Raw genomic sequence first — 26,623 nt, 5'->3', positions numbered from 1 at the left:
TGTGTGATCTCAACTTCTATCTGTTTATTTCACAAGTTTAGGCTTATTATTACCAAAATAATACAATTCAATCTGTTCAGGAAAGACTTTTAGTCGCATTTTCGACACACAAAGTGTGTGTTCTCAACTTCTATCTGTTTATTTCACAAGTTTAGGCTTATTATTACTCAAATAACACAATTCTATCTGTTCAGGAAAGATTTTTAGTTACATTTTCGACACACAAAGTGTGTGTTCTCAACTTTTATTTGTTTATTTTACAAGTTTAGCCTAATATTTACTCAAATGACACTATTTATATTATTCAGGCACCATTTTTATTACATTTTGGACTCTCAAAGACACACACACACAGAGAGAGAGAGAGAGAGAGAGAGAGAGAGAGAGAGAGAGAGAGAGAGATTTTTTCCAAGTTTACAGGATTATTCTCTAGTTTACTCAAATAACACAATTTAGATGTGTTTTGAATTATATTTTGGATGCAAAAGTATGTTTTGACAAGTTCTACCCTTTTATTTTACAAGTTTAGGCTTATTATTACTCAAATAACACAATTTAATCCAGTCAGGAAGGATTTGTTATTATATTTTGGATGCACAAAGAGAGGTTTTCAACTTTTTTATTGATTTTTTGCAGGGTATGTATTAATTTTTATTTATTTTGTTTTGTATCATATATACATTTACAAATTTTTAACTTAGAGTTTAGTATTTATTTAATTTTTTCAAAAACACTAAAAAAAGTACTTTTAGCTAAAATGTAAGCCACAGAATATATTATTATTATTATTATTATTAGGGTTTACTGATTTCCACTATGCTATTTTTGGTTCTGTATTTCTATATGTATTTATTTAGGGCAGGTTACGCCTGCCACGTTGGAAAGTTTGTTTATTTTAGAGTTTGCTGAGTATTTTGTTACTGCTATACTAGGTAAAAGTTTTCTAAATATACCAGATAGAGCTCTATATACTTTTGTTTTGCTATTTTGGAGATGATGCGATCAGCACCACTCTCCATCTGCTTTTTATTTTATGTACCCAATATTATTTTGAGGCTTAGTGAATTCTAGAGCCTATTTATGCAGGAGAGAGGAGAGAGGACTTGAAAATTTTGATCTCAGACAACCCACAACTATTTGTCAGAGTATTTTAAAGGATATTTTATACTTATTATGTGCCACTAGAATATCAAAGCTTGCTTAATTTTTATGTCTGTAACGCATTTATTGTATTTCTAGCTAAGGCTTACTGGATAAAGTACACGAAATGTTTAACATTTCAACTATTTGCTTTTATACGAAGCCAAATTTTTAGTGTAACGAAAATTATTGTGTGTCTATGAGGTCTGAAACCCCTTTCCCGATGGGTCCATAACTGGACGCTTACTAATATTGTTTTTTCCCCCTTACATATAACAATTTAACAATATAATTACAATACGAAGTTAACAGACGGCTTAGGGGCCTAGGTCCACTTTCCAAACTTTTTTACTATTCTAGAAGAATTATTTAGATTTATAGCCTTTTTCAAGGTATTTTTGAAGTATTACTGGCTTCTTTGGGTGCATCAACACTTGGGTTATTTCCATTTGGTTTATTATACGAGGTTTATTTTTTACTCTAAGATCAATATATGTCTCCGAGGACTAAAATACATTTATTGAAGCTAAAAGCTTAGGCTGTAACTAGGGACTTAGCATGTATATCGACAATTTATAGGACAACACGAACCTTACAAAGGATTATAGGTGACGTACGACCACACGTCAGAGCTTTGTTAATCTGCAAGAAGCAGTTGCAACTAATGCTATGAGGATATAATGTTAATTTTTCATTGTTTCACAAGGAGGCTATTTTTTACACAACCAATATTTGCTTTTTCAAGTAACTACATGTACCAGAAGCACACATGCCAACACTAACTAGATTTTGATTTATACTATCTCAGGTGCTAAATGTATCAAGAACACTGATTGTATATATTTTTGAGAATCCAACTATATCAGGATTTTTCTATGTAAGTATATTTTTATTGACTGGCTTATTTAACAGATCAAACAGAAAGACGGCAAAATTCACTAAATGTAGGTGATTGCATGAAAATAACTAGATCAAGGGGTGACCAACAGTGAGCTGAATGTATATATAGAGGGTTGCGCTCTATTATTCTCACCTTCGCTGGATTGGCGAAGGAACGCACTTGTGGCGGTAGAACCTGAACGGGCTCCACCATGGCATCGGAGACTCGAAGCAGATGTTTTGGAGGATGAACCCAAGTAGGGTCATAGGCGCTACGACCAATTTGGTCATTGCTTTTTATATGAGGAACCAATTTGGCCCACTCCCAAAATTAACTTAGATTGCTTATAACTTATGAAATTTGAAGTCTGCACAAGATCCGATGACAAAATCTAAAATTGTAACAACCTTGCCAGGGACTTGAACCCTGGACAGATAGGTTAAAAGCCTAGCGCTATACAAACTAAGCTATCTGCATTTTTAAAAAGTTAGTTATGTTAAGAAATATATTGAAACACCTGAGAACACTCTTGGTCTGGTTCGACAGAGAAGGAGACAACATTTTCAAATTTTTACAGACTGGGTGTATTTTTCCACTATAGAGGTCTTCACTATATGTAATTCGAAACGCTAAAGTTCAGCTAGCTTCCAAAATTGAGGTAAAAATTGTGTTTGGCGAGATTAACAAGTTACAATTATATCCAGTTACGGACAAATAAAGCTAAAACTCTTAGATTTGCTGTACTAGCCAAGTTTTAGTAACATTTTCTTCACTTTAGTACAAATACCAAAGAAATAGGTATATTTTATTTATGATTTGACAAAATGTACTAGTATTTAATTTACAAAGTTAAATAAAAAGCAGTATTTTTTAAAAATATTGTTACTGCCTTCAAATTTTATGTTATTTAGCCACTAACAACTGATTTACACTGTTTGGCATCCTTTAAATAGGAAAAGAAGGAATTATTTGTTTATTATTTTTACTTTATATTTATATTTATTTAAGAAAACAATTCTACAGTTTAACTTAATTTTAACAAATTGTTACTAATTTATATATCAAAGTTATGTTATTTAGAGTGTATCAAGGCGTATAAAGTTAATATTTGTACTTATCAGTTCAACTAACAATTATATTTTACACACAAAAGATGATGTTTACAGTTAAATTACTTGAATCAGAGAATAATATTTTACAGTAATTGATTCATTCAGCACTAGTCAGTACTTTTATGCTTCAGAAAGTTTTTTTAATTTTCTATTACGCATGCTATTTTGGGCTATTTTTAAAATGTATTTCAAAGGCAAACTGGTTTAATTTTCTGCTTATAATGCAAAGTTGACATAGTTTTCGCACAATGCATTGTACATTTGTTATATTCTCTACTTACAATTCAAATATTATGCTTATTTAATGTATAACTAACTAACTCTCTAGCCTTCTTAAACCCGAAGGTTCATGGCTGCAGCAACACATGCCTTTCATCTGTCCCTGTTCTGAGCAAGATCTATATACTCCTTTCCTTCCCTACCAATTTCCTTTTGGTCCATCTCTGCATTATCCCTCCATCTTTGTTTTGGTCTTTCTATTGGTCTTTTACCATCAGGTTTCCCAACAAGAATCCTGTATACTCTTTTTTACTCTCTCATTTGTACCACAGGATCTACACACCTAAGTCTTTTTGATTTAATCATTCTAATAATATCTGGACATGAATACAAATTATGTACTTCCAAATTATGTAACCTTCTCCACTCATCTGTCTCCTCATCTGTTTTAGGTCCAAATATTTTCCTAAGGATTTTATTTTCAAATAGTCTCAATTTATGTTCCTTTTTCAATCTAAGGGACCAAGTTTATTTACTGTATTTAACTTTTATTTTTTGTAATTAACAAAAATTAAAAGCTTATACTGTAGTTATTATATCTTTTTCTATCAGCTTACTTTGAAATTAATATTATTAGGTATAGTCTTTGATTTATAACTATATTGCTTTTTTTTATCAATTTATCTAAGAGTACACGCAGACAAACACATGTGTACACACTTTTATGTAAATAGATATGCCTTTTTTCAATATTTTAGTATGAAGATTGCACTTTAGCTATTTAAGCAAGGGTAGGAAAGGTAGGATTTCTGAGAATTTGTTGCAGGATTTTGTTGTCCAAGTATAGATGAGAACTGAGCTGGGAGACTGTTTCGAACGTTTTCATGAGAGTTTGCATGTGAACTGTATGCAAATTGAGCACTATTGACTGTGCATGCTTCTAAGTTTTGCTGTTATTTTACATCAAGTCTGTGAGACTGTAGTCAGTTTTCCCATTTCAACTAGTTTTTATTGATTGTATTTGTATATGTTTTGGGGACTTAGCAGTTTTATGTTATGAGGCAGTTTGTTGTAGAATATTTTTACATGATTGTTTTGAGATATTGAGTGTCTGCTGTTTTACTTGTAATTATTTTTCTTCTTGTGTTGTGTATTAGACTATATTTTGTCCAAGTTCGTAGTATTTAGAATAATTGTTATTGACTTGTAGATGTAGGGAGTAATAATCCTTTGCAAGATGCCCTATACTTTAGTCTGAACATTATTCTTAGTGTTCACTTTTGAAGCCTTAATATTCTGGTAGTATTATTAATGTAGAGGTAAATTAGGCTGAAATGTAGGCATTTTTCTGATAAATTATACTCACTTAGTTGTTTCAGCAGGTAGAAGTTGCATGATGGTTTACTGCTGATGATGTTAATTTGCTCTTCTTATGTACTACGTATGATGTAGCTTACTTGAGTAATTGGAATTTTCTACTGAAAAAGGATTGCTTGTCTATTTTATTCCTATGTTGTTGAGTTTGTCCATAAGCAAGCCATGTTTTTACTCTATCCTATGCCTTGGAAGAATCTAGATATATTGTGTTTGCAGTTTTATGTTTCTCTAAGCTTTCAGCTATGTAGTTTTTTAAACTGTGCTATGGGTGTGACTACTGATTTCTTTTTCTGGATGCCATGTTGGTTTCTGTGTATTCCTCTTGCTGCTTGAATTTGACTTAGGTTGTTTGTTTTTTTCTTAGATCTTTATTTGTTTATTTGTTCAGTATTTTTTATTTTTTAATATTCTTTTACATAAAAAAATTCAAAGTACATTGTTAAAGTCAAAATGTGTTAAAATTCAATTTTTCAAAGTTGAAGTTTTAAAAATACAATTTTCTAAAATTAAAAGTTATAATAGTATATTTTTGTTAGTAGAAGTTTTTATACTAGGGCGAATTATTTTGTTGTTAATGTAAAATTTGTTAGTTAATGTAAAATTAAAGTAATTAAAATCAATTTTTCAAATTTAAAGTTTTAAAAATATAATTTTCTAAAATTAAAAGTTATAATAGTACATTTTTGTTAGTAGACGTTTTTATACTAGAGTAAATTCTTTTGTTGTTAAAGTAAAATATATTAGTTAATGTAAAATTAAAGTAATTAAAATTCAAAAAAATAAAAAATACTGAACAAATAAACAAATAAAGATCTAAGAAAAAAACAAACAACCTAAGTCAAATTCAAGCAGCAAGAGGAATACACAGAAACCAACATGGCATCCAGAAAAAGAAATCAGTAGTCACACCCATAGCACAGTTTAAAAAACTACATAGCTGAAAGCTTAGAGAAACATAAAACTGCAAACACAATATATCTAGATTCTTCCAAGGCATAGGATAGAGTAAAAACATGGCTTGCTTATGGACAAACTCAACAACATAGGAATAAAATAGACAAGCAATCCTTTTTCAGTAGAAAATTCCAATTACTCAAGTAAGCTACATCATACGTAGTACATAAGAAGAGCAAATTAACATCATCAGCAGTAAACCATCATGCAACTTCTACCTGCTGAAACAACTAAGTGAGTATAATTTATCAGAAAAATGCCTACATTTCAGCCTAATTTACCTCTACATTAATAATACTACCAGAATACTAAGGCTTCAAAAGTGAACACTAAGAATAATGTTCAGACTAAAGTATAGGGCATCTTGCAAAGGATTATTACTCCCTACATCTACAAGTCAATAACAATTATTCTAAATACTACGAACTTGGACAAAATATAGTCTAATACACAACACAAGAAGAAAAATAATTACAAGTAAAACAGCAGACACTCAATATCTCAAAACAATCATGTAAAAATATTCTACAACAAACTGCCTCATAACATAAGACTGCTAAGTCCCCAAAACATATACAAATACAATCAATAAAAACTAGTTGAAATGGGAAAACTGACTACAGTCTCACAGACTTGATGTAAAATAACAGCAAAACTTAGAAGCATGCACAGTCAATAGTGCTCAATTTGCATACAGTTCACATGCAAACTCTCATGAAAAGGTTCGAAACAGTCTCCCAGCTCAGTTCTCATCTATACTTGGACAACAAAATCCTGCAACAAATTCTCAGAAATCCTACCTTTCCTACCCTTGCTTAAATAGCTAAAGTGCAATCTTCATACTAAAATATTGAAAAAAGGCATATCTATTTACATAAAAGTGTGTACACATGTGTTTGTCTGCGTGTACTCTTAGATAAATTGATAAAAAAAGCAATATAGTTATAAATCAAAGACTATACCTAATAATATTAATTTCAAAATAAGCTGATAGAAAAAGATATAATAACTACAGTATAAGCTTTTAATTTTTGTTAATTACAAAAAATAAAAGTTAAATACAATAAATAAACTTGGTCCCTTAGATTGAAAAAGGAACATAAATTGAGACTATTTAAAAATAAAATCCTTAGGAAAATATTTGGACCTAAAACAGATGAGGAGACAGATGAGTGGAGAAGGTTACATAATTTGGAAGTACATAATTTGTATTCATGTCCAGATATTATTAGAATGATTAAATCAAAAAGACTTAGGTGTGTAGATCCTGTGGTACAAATGAGAGAGTAAAAAAGAGTATACAGGATTCTTGTTGGGAAACCTGATGGTAAAAGACCAATAGAAAGACCAAAACAAAGATGGAGGGATAATGTAGAGATGGACCAAAAGGAAATTGGTAGGGAAGGAAAGGAGTATATAGATCTTGCTCAGAACAGGGACAGATGAAAGGCATGTGTTGCTGCAGCCATGAACCTTCGGGTTTAAGAAGGCTAGAGAGTTAGTTAGTTATACATTAAATAAGCATAATATTTGAATTGTAAGTAGAGAATATAACAAATGTACAATGCATTGTGCGAAAACTATGTCAACTTTGCATTATAAGCAGAAAATTAAACCAGTTTGCCTTTGAAATACATTTTAAAAATAGCCCAAAATAGCATGCGTAATAGAAAATTAAAAAAACTTTCTGAAGCATAAAAGTACTGACTAGTGCTGAATGAATCAATTACTGTAAAATATTATTCTCTGATTCAAGTAATTTAACTGTAAACATCATCTTTTGTGTGTAAAATATAATTGTTAGTTGAACTGATAAGTACAAATATTAACTTTATACGCCTTGATACACTCTAAATAACATAACTTTGATATATAAATTAGTAACAATTTGTTAAAATTAAGTTAAACTGTAGAATTGTTTTCTTAAATAAATATAAATATAAAGTAAAAATAATAAACAAATAATTCCTTCTTTTCCTATTTAAAGGATGCCAAACAGTGTAAATCAGTTGTTAGTGGCTAAATAACATAAAATTTGAAGGCAGTAACAATATTTTTAAAAAATACTGCTTTTTATTTAACTTTGTAAATTAAATACTAGTACATTTTGTCAAATCATAAATAAAATATACCTATTTCTTTGGTATTTGTACTAAAGTGAAGAAAATGTTACTAAAACTTGGCTAGTACAGCAAATCTAAGAGTTTTAGCTTTATTTGTCCGTAACTGGATATAATTGTAACTTGTTAATCTCGCCAAACACAATTTTTACCTCAATTTTGGAAGCTAGCTGAACTTTAGCGTTTCGAATTACATATAGTGAAGACCTCTATAGTGGAAAAATACACCCAGTCTGTAAAAATTTGGAAATGTTGTCTCCTTCTCTGTCGAACCAGACCAAGAGTGTTCTCAGGTGTTTCAATATATTTCTTAACATAACTAACTTTTTAAAAATGCAGGTAGCTTAGTTTGTATAGCGCTAGGCTTTTAACCTATCTGTCCAGGGTTCAAGTCCCTGGCAAGGTTGTTACAATTTTAGATTTTGTCATCGGATCTTGTGCAGACTTCAAATTTCATAAGTTATAAGCAATCTAAGTTAATTTTGGGAGTGGGCCAAATTGGTTCCTCATATAAAAAGCAATGACCAAATTGGTCGTAGCGCCTATGACCCTACTTGGGTTCATCCTCCAAAACATCTGCTTCGAGTCTCCGATGCCATGGTGGAGCCCGTTCAGGTTCTACCGCCCACAAGTGCGTTCCTTCGCCAATCCAGCGAAGGTGAGAATAATAGAGCGCAACCCTCTATATATACATTCAGCTCACTGTTGGTCACCCCTTGATCTAGTTATTTTCATGCAATCACCTACATTTAGTGAATTTTGCCGTCTTTCTGTTTGATCTGTTAAATAAGCCAGTCAATAAAAATATACTTACATAGAAAAATCCTGATATAGTTGGATTCTCAAAAATATATACAATCAGTGTTCTTGATACATTTAGCACCTGAGATAGTATAAATCAAAATCTAGTTAGTGTTGGCATGTGTGCTTCTGGTACATGTAGTTACTTGAAAAAGCAAATATTGGTTGTGTAAAAAATAGCCTCCTTGTGAAACAATGAAAAATTAACATTATATCCTCATAGCATTAGTTGCAACTGCTTCTTGCAGATTAACAAAGCTCTGACGTGTGGTCGTACGTCACCTATAATCCTTTGTAAGGTTCGTGTTGTCCTATAAATTGTCGATATACATGCTAAGTCCCTAGTTACAGCCTAAGCTTTTAGCTTCAATAAATGTATTTTAGTCCTCGGAGACATATATTGATCTTAGAGTAAAAAATAAACCTCGTATAATAAACCAAATGGAAATAACCCAAGTGTTGATGCACCCAAAGAAGCCAGTAATACTTCAAAAATACCTTGAAAAAGGCTATAAATCTAAATAATTCTTCTAGAATAGTAAAAAAGTTTGGAAAGTGGACCTAGGCCCCTAAGCCGTCTGTTAACTTCGTATTGTAATTATATTGTTAAATTGTTATATGTAAGGGGGAAAAAACAATATTAGTAAGCGTCCAGTTATGGACCCATCGGGAAAGGGGTTTCAGACCTCATAGACACACAATAATTTTCGTTACACTAAAAATTTGGCTTCGTATAAAAGCAAATAGTTGAAATGTTAAACATTTCGTGTACTTTATCCAGTAAGCCTTAGCTAGAAATACAATAAATGCGTTACAGACATAAAAATTAAGCAAGCTTTGATATTCTAGTGGCACATAATAAGTATAAAATATCCTTTAAAATACTCTGACAAATAGTTGTGGGTTGTCTGAGATCAAAATTTTCAAGTCCTCTCTCCTTTCTCCTGCATAAATAGGCTCTAGAATTCACTAAGCCTCAAAATAATATTGGGTACATAAAATAAAAAGCAGATGGAGAGTGGTGCTGATCGCATCATCTCCAAAATAGCAAAACAAAAGTATATAGAGCTCTATCTGGTATATTTAGAAAACTTTTACCTAGTATAGCAGTAACAAAATACTCAGCAAACTCTAAAATAAACAAACTTTCCAACGTGGCAGGCGTAACCTGCCCTAAATAAATACATATAGAAATACAGAACCAAAAATAGCATAGTGGAAATCAGTAAACCCTAATAATAATAATAATAATAATATATTCTGTGGCTTACATTTTAGCTAAAAGTACTTTTTTTTAGTGTTTTTGAAAAAATTAAATAAATACTAAACTCTAAGTTAAAAATTTGTAAATGTATATATGATACAAAACAAAATAAATAAAAATTAATACATACCCTGCAAAAAATCAATAAAAAAGTTGAAAACCTCTCTTTGTGCATCCAAAATATAATAACAAATCCTTCCTGACTGGATTAAATTGTGTTATTTGAGTAATAATAAGCCTAAACTTGTAAAATAAAAGGGTAGAACTTGTCAAAACATACTTTTGCATCCAAAATATAGTTCAAAACACATCTAAATTGTGTTATTTGAGTAAACTAGAGAATAATCCTGTAAACTTGGAAAAAATCTCTCTCTCTCTCTCTCTCTCTCTCTCTCTCTCTCTCTCTCTCTGTGTGTGTGTGTGTGTGTGTGTGTGTGTGTCTTTGAGAGTCCAAAATGTAATAAAAATGGTGCCTGAATAATATAAATAGTGTCATTTGAGTAAATATTAGGCTAAACTTGTAAAATAAACAAATAAAAGTTGAGAACACACACTTTGTGTGTCGAAAATGTAACTAAAAATCTTTCCTGAACAGATAGAATTGTGTTATTTGAGTAATAATAAGCCTAAACTTGTGAAATAAACAGATAGAAGTTGAGAACACACACTTTGTGTGTCGAAAATGCGACTAAAAGTCTTTCCTGAACAGATTGAATTGTATTATTTTGGTAATAATAAGCCTAAACTTGTGAAATAAACAGATAGAAGTTGAGATCACACACTCTGTGTGTCGAAAATGCGACTAAAAGTCTTTCCTGAACAGATTGAATTGTATTATTTTGGTAATAATAAGGCTGGACTTGTGAAATAAACAGATAGAAGTTGAAAAAACACACTCTGTGTGTCGAAAATATAACTAAAAGTCTTTCCTGAACAGATTGAATTGTGTTATTTGAATAATAATAAGCCTAAACTTGTGAAATAAACAGATAGAAGTTGAGAACACACACTTTGTGTGTCGAAAATATAACTAAAAGTCTTTCCTTAATAGTATAAATAGTGTTATTTAGGTTAAAAATAGGTACAAAATTGTAAATAATAAGTTAAAAAGTTGTAAAAAATGTCTTTGCGAGTCCAAAATTTAATAAAAAATGTTGCCTGAATAGTACAAATAGTGTTATTTTGGTAAAAAAATTAACATAAAATTGTAAAATAATAAGTTAAAAATTGAAAAAATGTTTTTTGTGAGTGCAAAATTTAATAAAAAATGTTGCTTGAATAGTACAAATAGTGTTATTTTGGTAAAAAATTAACTTAAAGTTGTAAAATAATAAGTTAAAAGTTGAAAAAATGTCTTTGCGAGTCCAAAATTTAATAAAAAATGTTGCCTGAATAGTACAAATAGTGTTATTTTGGTAAAAAAATTAACATAAAATTGTAAAATAATAAGTTAAAAATTGAAAAAATGTTTTTTGTGAGTGCAAAATTTAATAAAAAATGTTGCTTGAATAGTACAAATAGTGTTATTTTGGTAAAAATAAGAATAAGCTGTGAAAATGTTTGACATAAAGTCAAAGTTTGGTAAAAAATAAACTCAAAATTAAGTTAAATAGCACACAATAACATACATTTACTACCTAAATCAATAATCAAAGGGTCCTAGGTTCGTTACCCCGTGATAAAAGCAAATGGTGAAAACTGTAGGCCCCGTCCCTAATAGCTCTCCCTTCTTCATAGTACAGATAAAAAAAACCTGCGCTAAAGCGTCCTGTGCCTTGGAGGCAAACCTGAGCGGAATATTAATTGGCGGCGGAAACCGCATAGCTTCAGAGATTTGACCATTGCTGCGCATTCTCAGACATCCTTTGTTGTCTGGTTCAATCCCTCCCCTGCCCTACGGCATTGCATAGCTTTCCCCTGTTCTTGCGTACTGGTTAACCTTGAAAAAACCGGTTCTGAAAATCTACCGACGCGTTCTCTGATTGGTGATTCAGATTCCTTCTTTGTTCTGACGTTCTGACGTCATTTGACCTTCAACGCAGACTCCCCAAATTCCTTTCTCGTCTACCTGCGCGGAGTTCAGATTCTGAGACAGTATTCTGTCTAGCGTCTGAGACCACCGTCTTTAATACAATAATAACATACATTATTACATAGTACTAATTAATAATATTACATATCGCGGGTTCGAGTACCGGGACCGTCTTCTTTCGTAATTGGACCTGTACCTACACCCATTACCACCGTTCATAGCGGTTCATAAACCATAAACTCTTATTTTCAATACTATAAACATTAATATTAACATTTTATACATTACATACTTTGCAGTAATGAATATAAAACCATATGCACAGCGTTTAGTACCTCTAATTACCTTCTATATACATATTTTTCATAAAATAAATAATTATATATTCATAAAAAGTTATAAACATGCAAATACATAAATGTAAAGTATTCTAAGTACTTGCAAATGAATTCTAAGTACATGCGAATTAATTAAAACCCGTGCAAATAAATTCTAAGTACGTGCAAATGAATTGCGAATATTAAATAGCGACAGACGTTATCGTAGATACCTACTACTTTGGGGCTCACGTGAATGTTTTTTGGGGCTAACGTGAATGGTTTGTGGGGCTAATGTCAATGGTTTGTGAGGTATTAGCATAATTTCAAATCCGGGCACGAAAGTAGGTATTTTCCGGTGAACGACGTTGCAACACTGCATAAATCGACAAAACACTCACAAAACGCGCCCTGAACCAGTACGCTATCGCCCGCCATAATGTGTTACAGAATCGAAATAACAAGTAACAGTAACTACTCGTAAATGTAAGAAATAGACATTATCTTAGAAATGCATTATTTCACCTTAGGAAATGTTCCGCATTCCAAAATAGTACGTTAGCAATGTAAAGAGGTCCGAAATATATGATTTATAGTTGTCTCCCCCATACTATAATAGTACCCAATTTTTAACAGTAGCTTGTCTTCTTGCACTTTTTTTTCCCATATTCCTTCCAGTTAGTTAGGAAAATTTTGAGATAATGATGTGTAAAAAACTTTCTAATACTGGATGGACTGCTATACCTTGTCCTAAAACATGATAGCTGAGGATACTTGCTGTTAAGAAATCACACTGAGAAAACATAGGAAACAAGTAATTAACGAAGTATATTGTTTGTATTGCAGATATGTCACACTCATTTCTTTTATACCAAATCAAAAATTTCAGAGCGACGCTCATTTACTTGAAGTATATTTCTTATTATGTATGCATTCTCTTACTAACTTACTGCAAATGTAACCAAAGGTAGCTAAAGGAAAATTACCAGTCCTTATATAAGAAACCATATCCAATGACATGAAGCAAACCTAACTAGCTTCGCCAAAACACTTAACCGCCGAGGGCTAGACCACAACTGTTCTTAACATCAGTTATTCAGCAATTGTAAATTAGGTTTCCAATAAAATGATGAGAAACATTTGTATACCTATTGATGAGAGACTTGGGAAAAAACATGGTATTGAAGATCTCAGAACCATCCAGCAAATTCAGCACAATTAGTTAACAATAGATTATTAGTGTTTTAGATAAGAGAGATCCTGTCAATGAGCCTCCCCCAGCAGTTACTCAAAGTTATACATCAGCAAAAGAAATGGTAGGCGAATTGTCCAGTCCATTACTATTTTCATTCAGCCCGTTTTCCACAACGTGATGGTCGTGAATTTAAATAAAAACATCAATAACTAGAGGGCAACATCTGTTTTAGGACCATGAAAATTCCATTTCTTGAAACAAAACAGGATGCAGAATAAAAAAAGTATAAAAATAGCGATGGACAGTTTGTCTACTACTAGCTTTGCTGTTGGCTACAGTAATTACGTGTAAATCACAAAGGTTAATCATTATAATTGTAACCAATGTTGCATGTATAAACTAAATCATTTCCATCAGACCTCATGACGTAAGCGCCACCATCCTAAAATAAAAACACAATATATTTTTCAGCTCAACAGAGATGACTTCTTGCCACAAAGCATATGCTACAAATGTTTGGCCTCATTGGATGACACATACGAGTTTTGGAAGAAGTGCACAAACTCAGATACAATCATGAGGAAACACGTTCGCTCTAAAGCAGATACGCTGAGTACCGTGTCGTCAATGAAGAGGGTAAGTAATTGTTTGTTTCAAGTGCAGCTCAAATTATTTCTGATTTGTTTTTAGCGTGATAGTCAAATATAAAGCTTTAATTCTCAACAAGGAGGCGTAGCTAGAGATTTCCATGTCGGTGGTGAGAACAGAACTCGCGACCTCTGCACACAATTTGGATATCCTCCATCAGCCAGATTCATTCTCCTTCTTTAATCTCTCTCTCTCTCTCTCTCTCTCTCTCTCTAACATTCGAGAGCGGAAACAGCAATAGCACTATGATCTCTTGGTGCTAAGCCTTGTCTATCAACAGAAAGTAAACTGTCCTTGCCCGCCCTCCAGATTTTGACACCCAATCACCGCTACTGAAGCTTGATCATACCCGACAGCATATAATGAGTTCACTAACGAAAGACATGCAATAATGTTATAGGTATTTGTTACTGCTGGGTAAAAAAAAACAACAGAGTAATACATATTAAATACATTGAAGAAAGGAAACTCTACATCACTGCAACATCCGATATATCCTTGCATGAAAAAGACGGAGTTGGTTAACTCTTCCCGATATTTAATTTATAAAGGTTCAACAAATGCTAATTTAATTTATTCTGAAAAAATGTTATTTTGTTGTGGAGGAACAAAATGAGTAATACACGAGTTGCAAAATAACAATTCAGGAAAGGAAAGAAAAAGATCAGTGCGGATTAACATTGGAGCTGTGAAAGCTCTGTTTGATGAAGTAAATGATTCCTTATGTAAACGCCGTCATCTTGTAATCAAAAGGTCCTGGGTTCGATAAGCTACCCGGCGGAGGCCCATAGTGGTTCGGATCAGGGCCGGATTAAGGTGGGTGCTATTGATGCTGCAGCATTAGGCCCATTCCTGAAATAGGCCCAGATGAAAACAAACGAGAATTTTCCAAAAGCCTAACAGTTTTCTTTTGCTACATTAACCTGAAAATAAATCTTAGAATGAAATTTGGAGCCCCAATTTCGGTTGCCTAGACACAGCGTTACTTATTATACAGGTAGTATTATTCTTTGCGCTGTAACGTAACTATAATGTCGTTGTGTTTAATGTTCACCGAAGATTTCAAGCATCAGGCCCAATTTCATCTTAATCCGGCCCTGGTTCGGATCCCGCTTTAAACTGTAGGTCCAGTCCCGATTAGCCTTTCAACAAACAATTCCTTGTGTTTTTTTTTTTTATTTATTTCGTCCTGTTTTGCTTTCTATTTCATTTAACCATGTTTGTGTATAATTTTTTTTAGTATATTAAATTTGGCAAACTACGGGCTACATTTAATAGTAATAGAAGTAGTAATTTGCTGTTACTTAATGTTAAGCACAACAATGGCCAGATACAGCAGATGAACAAGAAGCTGAGAAAATTTTCTTGCAAATATATGCATTTCTCGTTTATTCCAACATCCTCTAGTGAATATTATACACTAGGGGGTATCGAAAAAAGCAAATTTTTTAAGATGCTTTTGGGGTAGAGCGGAAAAGTTGCCTCTATACATAAGTAACTTCTGTTCAAAATTTCACCACCCTAGGATAATGTCTTCTGTTCTGGCAAGGGACGTGAAATTTCAAAAATTTAGTAAAATCGGCAATTTGTTTGTTTTTTTGAATTTTTTTTCAAATTTCACAGCACTTTGCGGTAGTGTGCAAAAGTTGCACCTATGTATGGTTAATTACAGTGCAAAATTTGGCGCCCCACGGACAATATGTTCTGTTCTGGCAAGGAGCCTGAAATTACCCAAAAATCGACAAATGCACTGTTTTTTCATTATTTAACGAACATTCATTAAACATAAACCAGAATTGTCATTCACTCGCATACTATTAGATATAAGAATTGAGAAATAAGTATTCAAAATTAAAAGTACGAAAATGTGTGTTTTGTAGGTAATAATAATGTAAAATATGTGTCTTTAGGTTTTGTACTGTCTCTTGCACCTAAATTCAGGCATGGCCTTTCTCGATTTCAGAGTGCAGCGAATAAATCCATCCCGTTTTTTATGACCACACACTTTCTTTGAGGCCTCCGTAACCAATTTTACTGTTCTTTCCACAGCTTGTGTGTGGCATGGGAACTTTGTAAAAGTCCAGTCAATTGGCATTGGTTCTTTCAGCATACTTTTCAAATCTTGTGTAGTCACATCATTCAGTATTGGTGGTGGAGTTACTTCGCTGGACGACCAGTCAATTAGTTCGATATAGTCGTTTGCTTCGAAGTTTATTTTTGGAATATCGAACTTTCTAATCCCAACGTGTCCAACCGTCTCACATGATTCTCGTGCTTTTATGACTCTTCGAATGCCAAGGGCTCTGATATGTGTTCTCTTATCAGTCAGCATCGCGAGCAGAATGTTTTCTGGAGATGCGAAGTAAGCATTCCGAGAAATCACTGGGTCGATGACGTTGCGGTTAACTTGATCCAAGTATCTGGATGACTGAATGAAATGGTAAAGATGCCGAGCTCAATCCTTAATTGAATGATGGATTTTGATGCGGAACCAAGATGGCACATACACCCTGATTACGAACTCTACTATGGTACGTAAGTTCTCTGATGGTTCCGTGGTGGAAACATACAGTCTTAATATCCTGTTGGTTGTTGTCAACCAGCGGGACATGTTTAGGGGACCTGGATCGCGCTTAGCAAGACCTGGAGGACACATGCCTGAGCTAACGGCGAGAGCAATATCCCTCAGATACTTCTGGTCCTTACTCAAAGTGGATATATCATCTGATGGCAAGGTGCAGTTAACTGGCTCAAATGTTACCACTGGAAGCAGCTCACACGCCTTCAAAGATTTTCCAATGCAACCAGTGTAGGAATTGGGTCCGGAGGTGGGACCATCGAGGGACTCGAACAAGTGGCGGAGAGGCAATTCGTTGAAATGTAGTTGACAAACAGCCCATTGCACAGCTCTCCCGATCTTCAGTTCAAGACGACGCAGTACCCCATTGTGAACTCCAGTATTTACGACCGTTCCATCACACCCTAGAACAAGAATATGGTTTAAACCTCCGGGCACTTCTGCTGTGATATAGTCGTAAATACTTTCAGCAATGGCCAGACTTGATCCTGAAGCTGGTGTAACATGACCAACGTAGCTAGATCCTGGTTGTTTCACCAAGGAATAGTGTTCCTCTACAATTGTTCTTTGGTAGTATTTATCATCCTCCTTTTCTGTTGACAATGTCTTGTCACGTCGGCCATCGAAGTAAAGACCTGTTAAATGATCATTGTCAATGTCCGAACTCTCACTTTTAAGCTCTTGCATGGTTCGATACCTTTCTCTAGCAATTTTGTTCTTATCAATCACTAAAGATGTATCCGATTCAGAGACTAGGCCTACGTCGTGCAGAACGCTAGAAGTTATGGCAGCCGTGCCTTGAAGCGATACCCCAAATCTTTGGCTTATTAAGGCGGTATTTGAAAGTTTCTTTCGCATTTGCGAAGAGGATGAAGTCGACGGTCCGGGATTGTAGTCGTAGTCATCAGGTTCAGGTTCCTTATCCTCATCCATTGCCTCAGCATCTTCTAAAACGTTGATGTTGATGAGAGCTCATCACCATCAGGCTGCGATGAGCAGGACGCAGTAGATTTAGAACTACGAAGGAATTTTTTTGTCTTCCTTTCAGCACGTGCTTGGAGCTTTTTGGTTTCTTGCAAATCGAGCGATCCAATGCACATTAGGCGCTTTGTTCTCTGATCAGCAAGAAATGTCTGTTCCTTAAAGGGGACCTTGGATTCCTTCGGGCAATTGCAGTCTGTAAACGTGGAGCACTTACAAGCTGCTATATCAAAAAGAAAGCATGATTCTTCTTTAAACTTCTCCACCCTTGCTTTAGTTGCCATGCTTTTCTCTATTCTTTTATAAACAGCCTTGATATCGATATATTTCTTGTGATATGCATGAATCATATCAAGGACACGTTTCTTTGAAACTGTCGGAATGGAAGCATCAGAATACAGCATTTGCAGCTTTACACAAACTTGCTCTGCGATGTAAGAAAAAGCGGGTTCCTTGTTACCAGTTGTTTCAGATCCAAGACGCCACCTTTCGTAAATGCAGCATTTAATAACATCCTCTTTTGTTGGAAGCATCCCAGCAAAATCTGTCGGTGATCCGAAAATTGGGCAGTCTAATGCTCCTCGCTTTGAAAATTTTGAAGATTTTGCCATGTTTTGTTGCTCACTGCTAGCTCAGTTCACGACCCGTAACAAAAAAAATAGTAATAATTAATAATAATTAATTAATAATCATTAATTAGTGGTTAATGATAATCTGGAAAATCTGCTGCTAACATAATTGTTAATAAATCATATTTATATCTAAAAGTATAATGAAAAAACAGTGTATTTGTCGATTTTTGGGTAATTTCAGGCTCCTTGCCAGAACAGAACATATTGTCCGTGGGGCGCCAAATTTTGCACTGTAATTAACCATACATAGGTGCAACTTTTGCACACTACCGCAAAGTGCTGTGAAATTTGAAAAAAAATTCAAAAGAAAACAAACAAATTGCCGATTTTACTAAATTTTTGAAATTTCACGTCCCTTGCCAGAACAGAAGACATTATCCTAGGGTGGTGAAATTTTGAACAGAAGTTACTTATGTATAGAGGCAACTTTTCCGCTCTACCCCAAAAGCATCATAAAAAATTTGCTTTTTTCGATCCCCCCTACCCCCCACAAAAAAAACAATAACAAAAAATACTATGAATTCGTTGTGTATAGCAATGGTATTTCTTTTACTTACAGAGTGATCGTGGCAGAAGACAACTCTTGTCCGACCAAGCACCCTTCCAACAATTTCTGCAAACCAAGATGAAAACCGAGTCACCTGAACAAAGGAAGAAGGTTGAACCATCGCACCAAAGTTCGTGCGACACGATATTTGACACTCTCACCGACTACGGCGGTTCTCGCCACTCCAACTACGGCAACGGAAAGAACAGGGGCGACAACCGTTATCCTTTCGATGGAAGCCACCTGAAGTCCAATGAAGATGTCTTCTCTGATTTTGTGGGAGACATAGAGATCGAATCGCTCGTGGATTCTCCCGTTGCCAACAGGGGTGCAGCTAATCAATTTACCAGTTTGAACATGATGGCTTCAAGACAGGAAGATGCAGATCGGTACAAAAGACCTGATAATCATCAAAAGAAGATGAATAATACGTGAGTATAGAATCAGATGTGTTGAAAATATCACTGCAACCGAATTGCGCACACTTTAGATCCAGGATTGCGCACAAATCTCACTGACCTTTTTTCCGCACAGATTTTGATTTGACGTTGCTACTTTGATAGCTTTAAAGTCTATCCGCAAAACTGTTTTTTTCTTTAGACAAGAAGAGAGAGAGAGAGAGAGAGAGAGAGAAATTAGAAATAAAATAGTAAATCTCTTAAGGATTAAATAAAAAATATAATTTGACCAGTAAATGTAGCAAGTCAAGATACAATTTTCATACCAATTTACCTACAGTAAGTCACTATTGATGTTTTCAAGATACAATTTTCATACCAATTTACTGAAACTCAAAAGTTAGGTTAGGTTAGGTTAGGCTAGAACATTTTACATCTGACAACATCGCCTCATTTTTTTGTGCGCAATCCTGTACATTGTGACAACTTGTCAACGGATTATCAGATACCACTGATAAAACCGGAAAAGTGTGCGCAATCCGGTTGCAGCCGAAAATATTTGCAACTGTCCGAAGTACAGATCGTTCGAAATGTCCTCGCATTGAGAATTTTTTGGCTCATAATTTATTGAACTTGTCAAAGTAATGAATACATGCATTTGTTAACTATATCTTGATATACACAACAAATAATTTGTGAACTAGCCTAAATGTGAGTAATACTGCAATCTCTGAGGTCGGTAACACACTGACATGTATGTGACATACTCAAAATATGCTTCCAACATAGCGATTCTCTGTGTGCGCATCAAGCTTAACGCGGAGCAACGCGACAACAGAACGCAACAGACACGTTTCCGTGCGTTTCCCTGTAGTGGGCGTTACACATTTGATTTCAATAGAAGCAGACAACAGAAGTTCTGTTGCTTTTTGTTGCCGCCTTTCTCCGCGTCCCAGTGGGAGATGTGCTTAAAAGATATTGTTGACAAACTGTGATGTTACGTCTCACACTGTAACAGCGGCACTGCTCTAAATATAGCATAAACTCGTTCTTCAAGGTCACACCAATCCCTCCTGGCGGGCTTGCCAACTCATCCAGATGAATTAGCCTGGTTTACCAGACGTCCGGATTTTCCCGAACATGTCCTACATTTTTGCCTTATGTCCGGCGTCCGGGAGGAATTTGAAAAATATCATAAATGTCCTGCATTTTGAGCGTCACTTAATATTAATTAGGAAAATTCGTGATTCAGTTAAAGTGAAATTCGCGATTAAAATTACCACCCGAGCGCTAGTGTCGCTTCCAATATGGCCGCTCTATGTAGGATAAATCTTTGTTTACGTTCAGGAGTAGTACGAAATAGCAGCGTGTTGTCATGGCTGGTATGGTAGAAACGTTTATATTACGCGATATTTTTAAATATTGCGAATGCGATGTGAATTCCAGGAACTCTAACGAAGGTGAAGCTGTGCTGAGAAAGAAGCATTTAATTATGATAGGCAAAAATTACACGGAAAACGCAGACGAAACTAATGTATACGCACTGGTTCTTCAAAGCAGTGCTATATCATCTGCACCTCATGTTGAAGTGAGGTTCTCGGAAATTATTTGAAAATAAAGCATTTGAAATTGACCTGTACTTGAAAAGCTGGGACAGGAGAAAATTGCGAACATATCGTTGCAGTTCTTTCTCGAAAGAGAAAGGATGGATTAATAATACTATTCACGATTTCATGATCAAGCTATCCTCACTGAAAACTGACAACGTACTGAATGAAACAGCAACATTACCATGTCCATTTTCCTTTTGTAGTTACATTTGACATTAATTTATTCTCAAACTATTTATTTTCATCTTCTCTCTTAATCGACTCGCACCTGTTCCAAATTTCACCCATACATAATTCATCGATGCATTGGGTAAGACGCTTCATGACTTTCCGAAAAAAAAAAGAACTTCATTTATAAAGTACAATTTAAAACTTTATTTTCATGGTAATATATATTTCTCTCTTGAAAAATAAAGTCAGCAGACTCGTGCAATCTTCGTAATTCCCTTGCCGAATTACAGTGTTATCCCTCATGCCAATCTTCTGTCAATCAATTACGTTTTCCCTCATTTATTTACAGATTTTATTTTGTTGATTCCACAGGGTGGAAACACAAACACTTTTATTTTGTTCTGACCCATAAAACGATTTAGAGCAAAATAAACCTGAACAGCAGACGTTACTTTTTCGCATATTCCTCATGATTAAAACTACTTCAACACAATGTATCCTACATAGAGTAGTTCCTGAAAATCTCACCAGATGGCACATCGGTTAATTTTAATCGCGAATTATGCAAGTTACAAGTATATGGACTGCACTCCCAAACTCAATAGTGAAATTTATTTTGATGCAGTCATTGCCCAAAGAGAAAATAAAAGTTTCTGCTAGAACAAAAACGGAAGCAGTTTTGGGGCCACATTCTGATGATGTCACTGTTCAGTGCCTGAGTGGACTTTCTTGCCTTGGTTTTATACTGATGGAACAGGTGTTTCCCATTCTTATTCAATGTTTTGGTTGTAAAGCATGGGGTATAGAGAACAAAGTTATTGAACTAAAAACTACTCTAGATGAAACTTCTGAAACCAATTCAAGTAACGGCAATTGCTCAATATTTGTTTGCCATTCCAGGTCATAATGAGAGAGTACTTTCATTACCATCAGCACAACGGAGTCATGATAGAAATATATTTTTTTTTCAAAAAGTCTGTAAAAAGTTTGGTACTGGAGTTCAGTATAATTTCAAAGAGTTCGACTGTTCAGTCTCTTAAACTTAAAAATTTTGATAAAAATTGGCTCTTCTGAGAAGTGCGAGTTAAAACATGTGTACTGAGAAGTGTATTTTTTAGTATTGATTACAGGTTTGGAAATTTTGCATTTAAGAATTCATTGAGAAATCATGTTTTTTAAAAGCTGCAATGTGTAAACTTTACATTACTTTCTTACGTGTTCTAGATATGTGTATTATTTATTGTGAATCTTAAAGTGTTCTACATTTTAACTTAAAGCCCTACATTTTGAGACATTATGTCCTACTTTCCCTTCATAGTGATCTGGTAACCCAGCAAAGCGAGCTACTCTCCTCGTGTAAACAACTGGGGAGAGTACTGGAGCCAGTACTCGCTCTAGTGGTCAGGACAATCGAGTTGCTTCCTCTCCCAAAGGTTTTTTTCACTCGCGCGTAAAGTCGACAAACCACTCGATCAATGTAAATGCTTTCTGAGGAGAGTATGGAGTCTGTACGGTGGTAGCGTGTTGTGATTTTGCATATTAATTGTAATTGTATTTTATTTTAAAAAATTCAACCATGAACAGGAGGTGATCCAAGTCTGACAACATAAAGTTTGTAGAGGCGTAGGAGAAGTAAAATTGAAAATAAAGAATTTACGTTCTACGTACAACGTGGTACAACCAACAACAATTGAAAAAAGAAAAATAAAGGAAGTTAGTTTCCTTTCTAGACTTGTTCTCGTGCATTGTTGTATTCATTTCTCGTAAAAAAAAAGTGTGAACTGTTTCAGAGCTATTTTTTTTTAAAATCGCCAACGACGTCTACGTGATCATATTGTCAAAAGAGCACCAAACAGCTGCAGCTGCTAGAAAGTGTGTAAACAGCTACTCGCCACATAATGGTCGAGTCGAGCAGACAAGCCAGTAACTCGTCCCAGTAACTCTCCCGCTTACTCGACCAATGTAAACCTGCCTTTGGTACCGCAATGTAATATGGTAGTCGTTTTATGAACATTGTAGGCGTCGGCAGCGGGGTGGGGGTGTCGAACCTGCCGGTTATTAATTTTAAATTACAAAAAGAAATAAACGTATTATGTTGATAGCCAATAACAGAATTAATATTCAATTAATTAGAATTCTAGCTGAAAATTAGCTCAAAGAATTGGGTGCAAAATTCAGGGGCTTGATCAGTAGAATGAATTCAAGAAATTCTGTAATTCAAAATTCTAGAAATGAGATTTTTTCATGTGAAAGGTCGCAGAAAGTAAACTTTATGACTTTCCCTTAACTTCCAAAGCCTCTTCTTGAACGACGTGTGTAATAGTTAATAACAAAAGAGATTAACCATGTTTATAACTATGTAGCCAATTTTTGTACACATTAAATTTGCCAAGTATCGATGTATTGCTTTTGTGTTTTCGTGTATTTTGCATGAAACAACATATCGTCTTCAAAGTGTAACTGTTGAATTAAAAACTTATTTTATTATTTAAATTATTATAATGTTTGTAGGTCCTTGCAGGATGGTCAGAGGCGATTTATTTCCCAATTTTGGAAAGACAATCCACGAAATATTCTTCAATCAGCTCAGGAGAAGGACAACAGTGCGAACAAAAGCAAACTGAATCATTCAACGAACCAAGCCGAGTCAATGGACAGCTCTCAGCAGAGCTCGATCCGTTTGTACAGCAGAAACCGCCCTCCCAGAAACAACAACAAGAAACTCCTCAGCATCAACCTGTTCGGCTCCCAGCAGAACGGGAAGGATGATATGGAGGAACCCGACAATCCTTGGGCCAAGAAGTTTTGTTCCGACTTTTCTCGACGCTTGAGGTCCGACTCTAGCAAGAGCGCGTTCAATACTTCCATGCAGTCGGACAAAGATTTGCCCAACAACATCACCCGAGGAGGATTCGATGGTAAAACGATGGCAAGGAATTTAAATTTCTGCAATGAATGCAACATTCTACTAACGCCTGGCACCAACAGGTTGCAACATTACAGAAAACATCTAAATGCTAATAGTAGAAAAAAGTGAGAGCTTCTGAACAGAATTCCAATATAAATAGTCTCACTTCGCAATTTCCAATACGAGATTCCAGATTCAAGAAGAGAAATATCAATAATTATTATATAAACAAAGGAAAACGTTCATACTATTTGGTTTTAACTGATATACTTTTCCAGTATATAAAGTGGTAATATTTTCAGACAGGAATGGGTATGGAAATCATACCACAACTTTCCACGTAGGTAGTTCATAGTGTTTATTCATTAAGAATTTCTTAAATAATGTTTGAAATTAGTAAACTGTGGATATATCTATCGCTTTAGTTTTTCATAGACATTGAATGTTAATGTACATTTATTTTTCTGCAACTTCCAATAAAATATTTGGAGTATGTATTAAATATAGTAATAATACAATAATAATGAGCAATGTATATAATTGTTCGTGAGTTTATTTTTATATATATATCTGATTAACTTTATATCTAAATATTTTAATTCTTCATGTTAATTGGTTTTCAATTGAAAATACAATGATATATTTTAGTATCTTTTCCTTTCATTATATTCAGCAAAATATGATCTCACATATAATGTTACTATATATTTGCACTATATAATTATAGTTGTTCTTTAGGATAGTTGTCACATAAAATGTATATGAAAACATTTCGATTGTACAATAAAATAATTATATAACCTACACGTACGTAAGTAGAATGGTTTATTTCACAAAAATATGGAAGTGAAAAATGTTTAAAGAAATTAGTTGAAAGAAAGTTTGGTTTCGTATCTCTCACACTATTTAAAGCTTGCCAAAGTTTTAATTAGGTCCACTTTATGCTCACATAAGTTAATCAGGTCTGCACTACTATGCAAAAGGTCACCAAAGGGATTAAATAGAACCTGGGTCATATCTCACCCAATCCCTGATGGTTCTCATGGGAAAAATTCAAATAAGAAATTTGTGCAACATAGAACATTTCTTGTTTCAAGCATTAAACTCCATTTCATAAGAATTTGCATTACTTTGGTTCGCAATTAGGCAAAAGTGGCACAAATGCGAAGTAAAATAAACAAAATCCATCTATAAATCAATCAATCGATGCATTGCTTTGAAGAGAAAACAGGAAATTATGTACTCGAGATTCGTGTAGTAATATTTGATGTTAAAAAATATATTAGGTAATTTGAATTCGGATACTCCATATTAATTTGAATGAGTTGTTTATTCTTATTATGTGACGTTCAGGTATATAATATCTATGAATATGTATGAATTACAACTGATATATGTCACAGAGTTCTGAAATCATTGCATGCATTTCTTCGCGGAAACCCGCATTGGTGTTGAGTTTAGCTTTAGCTACAGAAACTTTTTCAACAAAATACATGCTTTCGAATTTCTCCTTGTCATTGTGACTGGTGGGCAGTATTTCCTCCCTCAGAAGCATCAGAGGTTTGAAGCCAGCACTTACGAGGACACCGTACAGCCGCACAGAGTCGTAGTCCTTCCTTACTTGATCTACTTGTAGTGATTTGACAGATATGTTGAATTTCGCAATACTTTTGTTGAAAGATGAAGCATATTCCTCCAATATGTCGTTCAAATGTTGGTTTCTAATTCTCTTGCTTCCGCTTAAATGCAGAAACTGGAGGATGTCGGTGAATGGCGATGCATAACGACCAATCTGCATGTCGACGATCTTCACGTCTATAGGGTAGCCATTATCGTCAAAACGAAACATCATATTGTTGAGCCAACAATCCGCGTGGCATAATACGTTCATCTGGTCGGTCCTAGGCTGCACCAACTCCTCAAATTGTTCCCAAATGGTGTCCAATTTTTCCTTGAGAGTAGCGACCAAATGTTTGAACTCGGAAATTTCCTCACAAATAGCAAGTACCACGTTCACATTTTCAGTTATCATAGACTTCAGAGTTTTAGACGGAGGTTTGGAGAAAAGCAGGTCTTCCTTGTAAATAGGGAACATTTTGTCTATTGTCTGCCCTACTTCTATCTCTACTGCTACAGACGCTGCGTGGAGCTTGGCTAGTTCTCTCACAACCAATTTGCAGTGCTGAAGTTCTAGAGGGCAGTCGAACCCGAGAGTCTTGAAGTTTGAACTCTGCAGGTCTTCAAGTATCAAGACGTCATTGGAGCCATCATGCAGAGCGTAGTAGCAAGTGGGCAACGGAAAGGGTGGCTCACAGAACCTCAGAAACTTCGGAACGACAGTCTGGTAATAGAACACTTCCCTTGCAAATACCTTCGACATCAACTTCAACTGCGCTTCAACGATCGGCAGGTGTTTGACTATGAGGGACACGGTTCGAACTTTTCCACCGACAGTGAAGTCCACACTCACACGCAAAATGATGGAAGTGAATCCTTGTATCTCGTCAGTGGCTCTGGTCACCCGCATCTTCTGAATGGAGAAAGGCTCATTGTCGACGAAGTTCTTCACCGCTTTCTCGATAGTTTCTTGTGACACTAGGTGGCTCACGTCCTCTGAAGACATCTTCACAGCAATATCTAGATTCTATATCATTTGCTTCTGTAGTAACAAGGTAAGAAAAGGTTTCCCTACACAATTACTTCGCACAAACACATCCTGTGTGAGAATGGAAGACGTTA

General features: G+C 34.6%; 2 protein-coding genes across 2 annotated transcripts in view; one reads left to right on the top strand and one right to left on the bottom strand.

Moving 5' to 3' along the window:
• LOC145988671 (uncharacterized) overlaps positions 1-24,552 on the top strand; it is a 27,276-nt gene extending 2,724 nt beyond the window's left edge. The window contains exons 2-4 of the mRNA XM_083123734.1: positions 13,883-14,047; positions 18,810-19,228; positions 23,488-24,552. Of these exons, the coding sequence (XP_082979860.1) occupies positions 13,988-14,047; positions 18,810-19,228; positions 23,488-24,013 (1,005 nt within the window). The 5' untranslated portion in view covers positions 13,883-13,987 and the 3' untranslated portion in view covers positions 24,014-24,552. The remainder of the gene's footprint in view (positions 1-13,882; positions 14,048-18,809; positions 19,229-23,487) is intronic.
• On the bottom strand, positions 24,450-26,623 carry LOC145988670 (uncharacterized). The gene has a single exon (XM_083123733.1). The coding sequence runs from the start codon at positions 26,505-26,507 to the stop codon at positions 25,266-25,268; it is 1,242 nt and encodes a 413-aa protein (XP_082979859.1). The 5' UTR covers positions 26,508-26,623; the 3' UTR covers positions 24,450-25,265.

Source organism: Lepisma saccharinum, chromosome 6 (assembly GCF_977018435.1).
Source record: "Lepisma saccharinum chromosome 6, izLepSacc3.1, whole genome shotgun sequence".
Classification (NCBI taxonomy): Eukaryota; Metazoa; Arthropoda; class Insecta; order Zygentoma; family Lepismatidae; genus Lepisma; species Lepisma saccharinum.
The sequence above is the reverse complement of the archived record's forward strand: the minus strand, read 5'-3'. Positions and strand labels throughout refer to the sequence as shown.